Source organism: Apodemus sylvaticus, chromosome 6 (genome assembly GCF_947179515.1).
Source record: "Apodemus sylvaticus chromosome 6, mApoSyl1.1, whole genome shotgun sequence".
NCBI lineage: Eukaryota > Metazoa > Chordata > Mammalia > Rodentia > Muridae > Apodemus > Apodemus sylvaticus.
In genome coordinates, this window is record NC_067477.1 from 38,999,491 (window position 1) to 39,012,482 (window position 12,992).

At 47.4% G+C, this 12,992-nt stretch overlaps 1 protein-coding gene across 7 annotated transcripts in view; it reads left to right on the forward strand.

The window, feature by feature from the left end:
* The window catches only part of Dpf3 (double PHD fingers 3), a 275,541-nt gene that overhangs the window by 151,011 nt on the left and 111,538 nt on the right, over positions 1-12,992 (forward strand). For all 7 annotated transcript variants that reach the window (XR_007978346.1, XR_007978345.1, XM_052185527.1 and 4 more), the window contains exon 4: positions 7,769-7,896. Coding sequence is in view for 5 of the 7 variants with exons in the window: in XM_052185527.1 (XP_052041487.1) it covers positions 7,769-7,896 (128 nt within the window). In the remaining 2 variants the exon portion in view is untranslated. The remainder of the gene's footprint in view (positions 1-7,768; positions 7,897-12,992) is intronic.

Here is a 12,992-nt window from a genome sequence, read left to right on the forward strand (position 1 = left end):
TATATTATATATAAATTATACACACACACACACACTCTACTATGGGGGTATGTGTATGATCCTGGAGGTTGAATGATGTAGGCTCTTGGGAATGGTAGGCAAGTGCTCTAGAAGTGAGTCACATTTCCATCGAACCTGATGTTTGATATATGTGGACACTGTAAAATGATTAGATAAGCCTAATGAATGTGTCTAACACCTCACATAATTGGTCATTTCTCTCTCTCTCTCTCTCTCTCTCTCTCTCTCTCTCTCTGTGTGTGTGTGTGAGAGTGTGTGAGTGTGTGTGTGTGTGTGTGTGTGTGTTGAGACCACTCAGATGTACTCCTTCAGCAATTTGAGGTGCAACAACATATGATTAATAACCAGTCACCATTCTGTGTCCTGGATCTTCTGGGTGCATTCATCCTCCCGACCTGAAACCTTATAACCTCCTCCCAGTGGGTCTCACACACCTTGGAAATGGCTCCTTCGCTCAGCCCACTTCTTCATCTTCTTCATATTCTTCATCATCAGCTTCTTCTTCTTCTTCTTCTTCTTCTTCTTCTTCTTCTTCTTCTTCTTCTTCTTCTTCTTCTTCCTTCCTTCTTCTTCTCCCTTCTCCCTTCTCCCTTCTCCCTTCTCCCTTCTCCCTTCTTCTCCCTTCTCCTCCCCTCTCCCCTCTCCCCTCTCCCCCCTTCCCCCTTCCCTCTTTCCCCTTCCCTCTTCCCCTTCTCCTTCTTCTCTTTTCTGGTTTTTTGGATTTTTTTTTTTTTTTTTTTTGAGACAGGGTTTCTCTGTATAGCTCTGGCTGTCCTGGAACTCTGTAGACCAGGCTGGCCTTGAACTCAGAAATCGCCTGCCTCTGCCTCCCAGAGTGCTGGGATTACAGGCGTGTACCACCACCGCCCAGCTGCTCAGCCTACTTCTACCATAATGCTTCTCTCTGTCCTCGGGAAACTGTATTGTCCTGTGGGCTGGCCTAGTTGTGACTTCCCTTTGATATCACAGATGTCTCTTTGGGCCTAGAGTCTTCTTTGTAGCACTAACCTCAAATTCTAGAACGTACCTTAATGCCTCTATTTTGAGGGATGTGGGCAGGTCCAGCAGGGGCCACCAGGGGGAATGATGGTTCCTGTTGTGTGGGCAGCCTGGGATTCTAACACAAGCTGCCATGGGGACAGGGATCTGGGTGACAGGTCCTTAATGTCCTTTATTTTGAGCTTTATGAGTCCCAAACGGGGAGTCAAATGCAGCCAGGAAAAGGCCTTCCTAGGGAACAAGGAGATGGAGGCCTGGACCTGCCACCATTGTAGGGAATCAGGTCTCTGGTATCTTTTCCCTTTCTCTCCATGAGCCCAAGAGTCTGCGGGATAAATGAGATCCGGATTCTTAAGCATCTGGCTCCTTGGTGTAAGTTGATGTACAAATCCAAGGACATATGATGAGCTTAACTCCTCAAAATAATAAGTGCACAGAAGAGAAAACGGCACATTTGTATTTTAAAAGAAAACCTAGAGACAGTTATTTTAAAAACAACCATGACAACAGCAGAACCCCTGAGCACTCACGGGCTAGCAGGAGATTTTTTTTCCCATTGTCTGTGGGCTCTCCCCCACCCCCCCGTACCATGACTCTATCTCTAGGCCCCTGCGTCAGAGGGAGCCCATGATGGATGGACGGATGGATGCGCCTTGTCGGGGTGTTTCACCACAATTTCCCTTGGGGCGGCCTGTCTGTTGGCAGAGCCCAGCCTCCCGAAAGATGGTATCTCTTGCAAACTCGACAGCTAACAGACAGCTTCTCTCTTTGTATATTTCCCTAAAGAAGACCTGTCTTAATCTGTTTTTTTTTTATACAGCATATTTTATTATAATCCATATATGACTTGTAGGTTCCCAGCCCTCCATCCTTAGCCTAATAATGAAGAAGAAGGAGAAGGAGTCAGAGGCTCAGGGAGCCTGTGACATCCAAGGCGTTTGCATTTTTAAATGACCTGGGATTTAATTACTCACTCTGCTCCCATGTCGTACTCTCAGACTCATCGCTCCTGCATCCTGCTAATGAGCTCAGCGGCTCCAACAACCCCGTGGAAGCTTTTCTTTTGGTGCATTGGGTGGCAGGCTTGGGGCACCTGTGTCAAAAGCTTATGGCTTTGATCTGCCCCGGAGGGGACAGCCGCCCTGTCCAGAGCCTGGGGAAAAGCCACAGCTCTTCACTGGCAATTTTTCCTCTTCCTTTCTTTTATTTGTGGCATTTTTCCTTCCTATGCTTCAATCCTTATTTGTCTAAGAGTCCCCCCCCCCCAACCCCCTCTTATTTGGAAACCGATTTGCTTCGGTTTGCACAGAAGCTGTCTCTGGTGTGATGGATCGCGCTGGAAGTCACCCAAGGAGTATCTCTGTTCCCAATTAGAAGTGGAGGCAGAGCTGCCTCCGGGTCCCAAGGAGGTGGCTGGCTTTGGGTGACAGCTGCTGCCACTCCGGAAAGAGCAGCGATCCATAGGTTCATATCCATGTGTGTAAAATCAGGCTAATTTAAAGATGAATTATGTGTGTGCGTTTTGGTCCATCTTCTTTTGATGTTACATGTGCGATGGCTCCTGTCGGGTTATGCAGTTTCCAACTTTGCGTGAGGTTGAACAAGAGAAGCCTTTTAAAGAGTCACTGGATCCTATATCTGGATGAGCCATATTAAAATAAAATTAAATCAGTGACATCCCCAGGGGTTCCCAGGAGTGCAGGTCGTATGTACATCGCAGGAGAGCCTGGACCTGTCACCTTTCTCCTTGCCGTGCGCTGGGATCCCCTGGGGTTAAGACGCTGAGAGATTGTACCCTCTGCTAGGTTGTCTTGGGGGTGGGGTTAGCCTTTCATTCTGACTAGTCAAAGCTTTACCCAGAATGCTTTGCAAACAGGGTTTGCCAGAGGTCAGCCTGAATGCCGCTCCTGGAATGGTGCTCCATTGGGCATTAAGCAGGCAACATTAAGAACCATGTTTAAATTCCATCCACTTACTGAAAGCGAAATCTTTCTAAGCATTTCTTTTAATGCCGTAAAGCTGCTCTGTCCAGTGGGGTAGCTACTGGCCTCTTGTGGCTTTGGAGCCCTCCCCTGAATTTAGATGTGTTATAGGGGGGACATACATACCAGTGAGGTCTAAAAGTGTAAAATATCACATCGGGTTTTCAGATATCAACTTCATATAAAAATGGTTGTGTTTAGGATAGAGAAAATATAAAACTTAATTGCACCTCTTTTTTGCCTTTTCAAACAGTAACTAGAAAATTTAGGAGGATACCAGCCACTTTTATTGGATTTCTATTGGAACATTACCATCAGTGCTTAACACTGTGGTCATAATAACTTAGCAGCATTTGTGAGACACTCAAGCTCTCTTAGGTTTTTTTTGTGTGTATCACCCAATTTTGAACTCAAGTTTGTTTGTTTGTTTGTTTGTTTATTTAAATTTATTTACATTTCAAGTGTTATCCCCTTTATGAGTTTTCCCCCTCCCGGAAACCCCCTATCCTCTCCCCCTCCCCCTGCTTCTATGAGGGTGTTCCTCCACCCACCCACTCACTCGCACTTCCCAGCCCTCGATTTCTCTACACTGGGGCATCTATCGAACCTTCATAGGACCAAGGATGAACTCAAGTTTTAAAAAGAATAAAACATAAAAATCAACATGCCTCATTGCTTGCGTTGTTTCACACACTAAGTTTTGGGGCTGGTCCTTTTGAAGTTTCTTTATACAACATACTATCTTGTTTGAGCCGTATACTGATGCTATGAAATACATGCCTGTATCACCCCATGTAACTTATCAACAGAGACTTATATTAAGTCTCTGCCCCAAGGCAAAACTGACTAGGCCAGTTTGAAAATGAAACTATATGAGCCAATAAAATGTTTTGGCAATTAGGGGGAAATGATTCCACCCTGTCTTTGTGATATAAAGCCCCCCAGGCTTTGCCTTTCTCCTGAAGGGACTGGACCCCGGATGTCGCTGGCCATCCCTTGGAGCCCTTCACATGCCAGGGAGCCCTCTGCATTTTCACCACAATGGGTCCATTTTCGTTCTTGAGTATTACCTCGTGCATGCCAGCCAGTCCAGTTAAAGAGGATCAAATATAGACTGAATGATAAAAGGCAAGATAGAGACATATTTAGCTGGGGGGTGGGGGTGGGGTGGGGGTATGGGGGGGGGCAAGAAAGAGCAGCTGGCAGGAGGAGGAAGTTCCTAGTCCACCGGAAATCCGCCACTGGTTGCTGGGCTCGGTTTCCTGAGGGCGGAGAGTTCCCCACCATGCTGCATAGTACCTGCAGCCTAGCAGAGATGATTCTCTCATCCTGAAATCTGAGGACCAAAGGGAGAGTCTAGGAATGCAGTGGAATGCACAAAGCTCCGGAAGGAAACCTTTCCTCTTTCTAGGAAGAGAGAAGGGGCTGGTGGAAGAGCTGCCCCTTTAGAACAACTAGGCAGAAGGGCCTGGAGGTCAAGAGTGGACTTTGCTCCTTTCCAGCCTGTGGTACTAAGCAGGTTCTAAACCTCCCTAAACTGAGCTGCTTCATCTGTAAAATGGGATAAATCTTCACTCTGTGGTGCGATGGGGATTAGGGGGTGTCTGATTAGGTAATAGCTTCTTCTGCTCCTTCGGTGTTCTTGGTTTACCATACCACTTCCTCTGCATGTGCACCTTGCCACCAAAACACCGTGCAGGCTTCATCTGGGCTTGCTAGTCATTGGAGTTCGGATTCTTGTCCTGATCTTTACAGTGTCTTGAAAGGTCATGATTGCTTTCTTGCCTGTTGGGTACTCTTGCTGAAGTTGTTTAACTTTTCTGAGCTAGAGTGGCTTCCTTATAATTGGATTTGATGACTGAAACTTCCCTGCTGTAAAATACTGTCCCATTCTAGAAATTGGACACACTTACTGTCGAAGGCTAAAGGATAAATGTCAAATATACACATAAAATTATTAGAAGTTTGAGGGATGGTGACCAGCTGTTTGAGGACAGGGTATGAGGTGACACACCTTAATTATTTAAGATTAGACATTTGGAAGACTTTTCTGATGAGAGAGAGAGAGAGAGAGAGAGAGAGAGAGAGAGAGAGAGAGAGAGAGACAGAGATAGAGGGAGAGAGAGAGGAGAGAGGAGAGAGAGAATATCATCAGAGAGGGCTCATTAGAGCACATAGTTGATTCTGACACACAACTTAATTGTAACTTCATCACACATGCCTTACAGTTAGCATTTATATCTGTATCTTTAAATCATCCAAAAATGGAGTTCTCTCATTATTTGGCCACCTCCTGTGTGTCTGGTTCCAGTGCAGCAGCTGCCACATGACCGGTGCCCAATAGATATTTATTGATCAAAGAGATACTAGTCAAGTTTCACTGGTGGGTTGATCCAGTGGTTATGTTTATTTTTTTAGTGTGTGTGCGTGCGCTCATGCATGTGCATACATGAATATATTGCGCTCACGCATGTGCATACATGAATATATTTGAGACGTGACATACATATGAATGTCAGAAGATAACACACTATTATCTATTAGATTCAGTTTTTTTCTTCCACCATGTGGCTCTGGGGATTGAACTCAAGTCTTCATGCCTGGCAGCGAGGACCTTTACCCATGGACCCATCTTGCTGGCCCTGATTGTAGTTCATGTTGGGTATAAATCCTCTCTCTCCCTTCCTCTCTCTCTCCCTCTTTCCCTCTTTCCCTCCCTCACCCCCTTTCTTTCTCTCTGAAAGTTCTCAAAGAAGACTTCAGATACTTCTTTCTCCAGCTTTTCCTGGGGGGCTAGCCACTCCCAGACATATTTCTTCAGTTTTAAGGATGCTGGAATGGCCTTCTGTCTCCTGTGTGGTTTAGTGGAGGAGATGGCAGGTGGATTCCAGTGGAGTCTGGCAAGCCCGGTTAGGCTGATAAGCCCGGTGAGGCTGGCAAGAGGGCTGTGATTGGCGCCACCTGTTTCCGTTCGCCCTTCTAAGAGCTCTAGTTGTCCTTGCTGGGATCTGGGCCCTGGAGAAGCTGACTTAGGTGGGCCACAGCAGCCCAGCCCCTTGCCCACAGTCTCTGGTTTGGAGCTGGCCAATATGAGAGGCGCTAGAAGACAAGAGGAGGCAGCGCTTGTGTGGTTGGTTCTTGGTTTTCCAGGCTCTGATCTCCTATGCTTCCAGCCCCATCCCTGTGTGGGATTTCAGCAAGGACTCTCCCTCTGTCTCTCTAGGAGCGGCAGTAGGATGGCTCCCCTGACTCTGTCACCAGTCACCAGTCCTCTCTGACTCCCTTTGGCCTATCCACACTTCTGTCAATGATCCCTGCTTTAAATGAGAGATTGGTTTCACTTGGTTGTTCTTAGGGCCATTTAGCTGGCATGGACCACACATCTAGTGTGTGTGTGTGTGTGTGTGTGTGTGTGTGTGTGTGTGTGCACGCGCGCGCACAGAGGGAGGGCCAGGATCAAGGAGAGGTTGGAGGAAAATTATATGGAAAATCAAAATACAATTACTTATACCTTTGATTTCTGTTCTTAAAATAAAATTCCTTGCCAATTGTGGATACCTTGGTGAAGAGTCAGAAACTCTCTTTGGTCTCTCTCAGGGGCAGGGTTCCTCCACCTCTCTGACTATATAATAGCCTTCTGTGACTATAGTAGAATATAGCAGACTATAGTCACTTTCTGCAATTTCAAAGAGAACGGTTTATTTTGGCTAACTGTTTTCAAGATTTTGGTCCATGGGTAGAGGCAGACCCATTTTGGGGGCTTCTCTTGATGCCAGTGGTGGAAAGGACATGCCTGGAGCAAACTGCTTGCCTCATGACTAGAAAGAGAGGGGAGAAAGAGACCAGGGTTGTAAATCTCTTTCATGGATATACCCTAATAATCTAAGAACATTTTCCACTAGTACCTATCTCTTAAAGGTAGGTACTCTTAAAGCCCCCACCCCATCTTTCAATGGTACCACTTCAGGAAACAAACTTTGAACACACATGCTTTGAGGAGAATGGGAGCTTCAATGTCCAACCAAACTATAGTACCCATTGACTCACAGGCCCAGCACGATATCTCTTAATGTCTGTAGAAAAATGTCCTGCTTTACTGATTTCTCCAGATTTGGTAACACTGAAACTCTTGCTACAATTTTCTCTGGGCATGACAATGGCCTCCTACTCTGCTCTGGTGCCTGTTGGGTATTATTGGCACCCTTTCTGCCTTGGTTTGGGGCCTCTACTTCCCTGTGAGAGTAGCCTTTCTGAGGCCTATAGCTTTTTATTGAACAATATGGGCAGCCAGCATATCCGAGGGGAGACTTTGAAGATAATAGTAACCAGACATTGCTGTGATTGAATGTTTTCAAAAACTGTGGTCTTGGGCACTATGCTCCTCTTCATAGACAGAGAAATGGGCTCCATGCTCCTTGAGAAACATGCTCAAAGCCAAACCCCAAGACTGACAGAAGCAACTCTTGAGTCTCAGGCAGTCTGCTCCTACATCTAGAGGGGACCCTCTCTGTTCTGCCTTAGCTTGCTCCAGGGAGTGAGCAGGATAGAGATCTATTGTCTCTCCTACCATCTCTGGGCCTGTATGCTGGTGGAGAAGCTAAACCCAACATCAGTGTTCCACGATCCTGCTTGTCAGGAGGCGATAGCCTAGGCTGTTTAAGTTCTACCCAAGAACTTGGGGCCCTTCATCCCGGTTCCCAAGGATCACCCTTTCTGTTTTACCTGCTTCTGGGTGCCTGACCTGTCTGTCTGTGTTTGTTTTCCAGAAGTAGAACTGCCCCTGAAGAAAGATGGATTTACCTCTGAGAGCACCACACTGGAAGCCTTGCTGCGTGGAGAGGGAGTGGAGAAGAAGGTGGAGGCCAGAGAAGAGGAAAGCATCCAGGAAATACAGGTACCCTCACCTGCCGAGGGAGCCCCGGGGCGCTGCCACCTGCTGCTGCCTCTGTGCCGTGTGGTCCTGTGACACTGCTGCCAGGAAGCTTAGAGCTTCTGAATTAAAAGCATCCCTCTACCTCAGGAGCAGTCTTTGTCTCCTCACATCTGTTCCTCTCCCTGGTTTCCTAGTATCTGTACTCAGAACACATCTGCTAAGCACCATTTTGTGCTGAGTCCTAAAGACATAACAGGAACAGGATAGACTGACTGATTTGAGTCCTTGGCTTTGTAGACACTGGGGCCTATGCCTCACCTCTGCCCCTTTCCTCACACCCCAGCCTGCGCTCTACCTCACCATATTATCTTGCAGCCTTTTCCAGCACTCCCTACCCATCCTCCAAAGTCAGCCTGGTCACCCCTCCCCCATGTCATCCCTCCCCCAGGCAGGGACAGTTGCTTTGATCCTTAAGTGTCCACTGCCCTCTGTGTCCACCACCTGTAAAGCTCTCAGACATCACTGTGAGGATGCACGTCCATCCTTTATCACCCTCAGTGTGTCTCGGACCCCTCCTATCTAAAACTATAGGGTAGGTACAGTGTGTTAGAATAATATCAGTTAATTCTGATATAATATTAATAATTAAGCATAATTAAATTATACGTTGATTATATTTATATATTAAATCTTGATATTTTTGTCATACATCTCATGGTATTTTTATATCCAATTTAACATTTGATTTAATTGGTTCACTAATTTATTAAAATCTTGATTAACACCACCACCACCAACAACAACAATAGCACATTCTGTTTTGGTGCTTTGTAAATATCTGTATGTCAGGGACAATGGTGTGTTCATTGTCTTGTTCATGCCAACACGGAGCTGGCTCTCCTTAGAGATGCTGGGTGAAGCCGAGGCTGGCTGCCTCTGCCCTTCCAGGGTTAAGATGAAAAGTCAAATCCTCTTCACTTAGTTGCCGCCCCCGGATGTATTTACTCTCCTCTCTTTCCACAAGTTATACAGCCCTTGTAGAGATTGCTGCTAGTTTGGACTTAGCCACCCCTGGGTTGTCTGTTTCCCGTTAGCATCCCCTGTGCCAGCGATCCCGTCTGCAGTGTCTTCAGCAGGCGTAGGAGTGGCCCCTGTCCCATACCTCTCCTGCTGCCCTGATCACCCTGCCTCTTTCCCTGGCTTGAGTTACTTAGTTGCCTTCTCAATGGTTTCTCTGCTCATGCCGAGAAAGACAAAGATCACTTTTAAAAACCTGTGATTTTAGACTCGTAGCAAAAGGAAGAGGAAAGTAGAGAGATTTCTCACCTCCTCTAACCCTCCAGCTCAACCTCTCCGGTTAGCAGCAGCCCACATGTGTATCCATCAGTGAGCGCCCTTGACAGGCCTTTCTCCCTGAGAATCCACAGTTTATGTTAGTGTTCACTTTTGGGGTGCCCTATGCTGTGTGCTAGGAGAAATGTATAATGAATGATTCGAGTCCACCCTGAATAGTAAGACCAACTGTGGCCTGATACGCATCTCATCCCGGCTACAGCCTTCTGTCTCTCCTCCCTCCCCCATAGTCTTGGCTACCCAGGTAGCCTTTTCTGATTGGCTTCTGTCACAGGACCCACACAGACTCTTCCTCCATGACTTTTCTTGATGCCATAGCTCATTTCCTCCCTGTGCTGAGCACCATTCCTTTGGGAGGATAGATGGCCGGAGGGGAAGGAATTCTTTCTATGGCTGCTCACGCCCGAGTGGAAGCGCTTGCCTCTCTCAGATGGGGTGGGCCCTGGTTGGTTGTTCTGCTTCGGAAGTCCTTCCCCAGATGCACACGCTCTCATCTCACCTTTGGGTGCCCTGGCCACTGTGATTAATACCATTCCCTACACCCATCTTGTCCTTGTACTCAGCTGTTTTTTCTTTTCCTTTCCTTTCTTTTTCTTTTTTTCATATTGCACTTAGCACCATCTAATATTCTTTAAATTTTAGTTTTTGTGATTGTTTATTCCCCTGGTGTGGATGTAACCATTACTGCCTGCCCCTCGCCCCCTTGACTACTTTGCTCACTAGTATACCTTAAGCACACAAACCCAGCTGGACACATAGTAGGTACACAGTAAATGCCTGCTTGAGGGGACTGGGGGTCTTGTTTCTGACCACCTCCCACCATCTCCCATGTCCGCTCTTTTGCTTTAGTCCTAAGCCCAGCTGTATTTGTGTCAACTCCTTCTTAATAGATCTTTTGTTTCCACTAAATAGATCCAGTGCTCACTTAAGGCCTCCTTAGGCCCCTCCCCTCTGCTTTAGGGGAGTGTTCCTCCTTAGTCTCTCTTCCTCAGCCTTCTTGCTCTGTGCCTCTGGTCTGCTGGTGTGTGTGGTTTTCCACTTCCACTGATTGTGTTTAGTGGTTAAGCCCGGCCCCAGCACCACCTTCCCCATCAAACCTTTCTTGGACCCGACAGCTGGAGTGGCCTCTTTTTTAGCTCAGGTGTTTGAGACACTTCTTGCTTGCTTTCTTGCGTCGTGTGTTGAGCTGGTCATGCATTAGCCTCTGTGTGTGGACCTGTAGCATTCGAAGCAAGGTGCGCCATCTCTGTATTCCCCACGGCCCTGTTAGTGTTTTTACCTCATTGGTGTACTTCCGCAGGGTCTGTGGTTGATGCAGAGCCGGTGCTCAGAAGCCTGGATTCACACAGACATTCTGTAAGGCTGGGAGGGAGTCTGAGCCACCTTCACGTGGCCCTAGGCCAGGACACATGCTGTCATCGTATCGCCATTATTGCATCAGCCCTGGTGTTCGCAGTGTGGCTGCCGGTGCACAGCGTGTGAGCACGCTGTCTGGACTGTAGGATGCTGAAACTCGACCACAAGCCACTTGCGTTTAACCTCTTACTGACTTTTCATTGCAGACCTACATACGTAATAAGTCGACTGTGTGCCTTTTCCTTAGCTTCTCACGCGTTAATTCGCGTGTGCTCTTGACTGCTAGGCATTCTGTTTTGAACATGGAACGGAAGGTGCTGAGGAGCGCTCTAATTCCAGTGTGACACACAACTAGAAAAGCAAGCGGACTAATAAGAGAATTGGAGCTTTTGGATTAATGAAAGCCAGTAGGAGGAAGCAGTGTGGAAGGAGGGGCTGAGCTTAGGCGATGAATGTCCTAAGGGACATGGGCTTAACCACAGTCCTGTGGGCTGACAGGAGCCAGCGATGTGAGATCCCCGGAGTGACAGCTCTGAGACAGGTCAGTGCCCATCTTGTCCAGTGAGCAGACAGAAGGCCCTGTGGTCTGAGGACAGTACTGGGGTGGGGGTGGGGAGGTGGGACAGGTGGGCAGGAACAGACCCTTAAGGCCTCTGGATTCCTAGTTGTTGTGGCTTAGGCCTCCTGTGAGATGGAAAGGAGCCATTTGGAGGGTTTTGATCAGGGCAGTGAATTTAGATTTCATAAAGATACCTTCCTGCTCTATGTGGAGAGCAGACAGTGCAGGACAGCAGTGGAAAGGATAAGTTAAGAGATCCTTCCCTCCCTCCTTCCCTCCCTCCCTCCCTGCCTCCCTCCCCCTCACCCCCCCACCCCCGTCTCTCCTCCCTTTCTCTCTCCCCCTTTACTATTGAAAACAAGCACAAATCATTGTTACCAGCACACTAAAGGCTATTTGGTGTAACAGTAGGGAATGCTATTTTCAAATGTGTTTATTCTTCAGATGTCTGTGGACAGGGGCTGCCCGTGTGTAACAGGGTGTGGGTTCTGTGTTATGTTGGATGCCCCCTGTCCATTACTCCCGCCTCCGACTCTCCCACTTAGCCTCCTGAGCCCTGGCTCAGGCTTTGTTTGTTAGGAGCTCCTGGCTGCTCCCATGGAGTGAGTTGGGTAGATAGGCTCAGGAGTCGGCTGCATGGCAGGAAATGAAGACAAGTGGGCAGTGTATCTGAGGGCAGTGTTTTAGACTCAGGCTTCTAGGGTTACATGCTGATGGCAAGTGGCATGGAAACTTGAGGGAGAAATCAGCTTGCTCCTGGGCCAAGAGTCTGTGAGACACTTAAGGGACCAGCTTAGTGGCGGTCACCTTTTTTTTTTTTTTTTATTAACCTTCCAGTCTAGAATTCGTGTTATGTGTAGCAAATTCCTCATCATGAAATATGACAGGGGCATCAGAACTGTTCTGAGAAGCCAGAGGCAATGACCTTTAGATACCAGCACTTGGAACTTGCCATGATTAAATGACTTTAAGCCCTGGAAAGTATGCAGGATACAATCAACAACAGTAGCCACAGTGCTACCTACCTCATACTCATTCTATGATTTTTTTACTCACAGTGGTAGAGCATCTGATCTGGCCTTGCTGGGCTTGACTAGTAACCTTGTTTTAAGGTCAGGAAGCCAAGAAGTGTGCTCTGGACCCTAGTCCACATCTCCTATCGATGGGCCAGAGGCCATGGTAAGCAGGCAAGGACATTTCTCTTTGATGTTGAAGGTTGGCTAAGCTATCTATCTGTAAGTGCTGTGTCTTAGTAAGGGCTCCTAATTCTGTGATAAAACACCATGACCAGGGATACTTATAGAAGAAAGCATTTCATTGGGGACATACTCACAGTTTCAGAGGGTTAGTCCACGATTATAATGATGGGGAGCATGGCGGCTGGCAGGCAGGCAGGCAGGGCGGGCGATGAAGGAGTGGCCGAGAGCTCACATCCTGACCACACGCCGAGGGAGAGGCACTGGGCCTGGCATGAACTTTTGAAACTTCAAGGCTCAACCCCAATGACACACTTCTTCTAGCAAGGCCACACCCTCTAAAACTTTTTAAATAGTCTAAAGAACTGGGAGCCAAATATATGAGCTGATGGGGATGAAATTCTCATCGCTTCCCCAAGACAAGCAGAGAAGATAGAGAAGTCATGTGGAAGGTTTTGTGTCCTTTGGAAAGATCAGGTGACCAGCAGTAACCTAGAAGATGTGTCTAGAGTGGGATGTTCTGGTAACTCTCTCTTGGGTTTCCCACTTTGAAGACAAGATTACAGAGTCGTTGCTGTCTTGGAGACCATTTGAATAGAAATGGTGACGTCAGACTGCATGGGCAGTGCGTACCGTCTTCTAAGCCTTTTCAT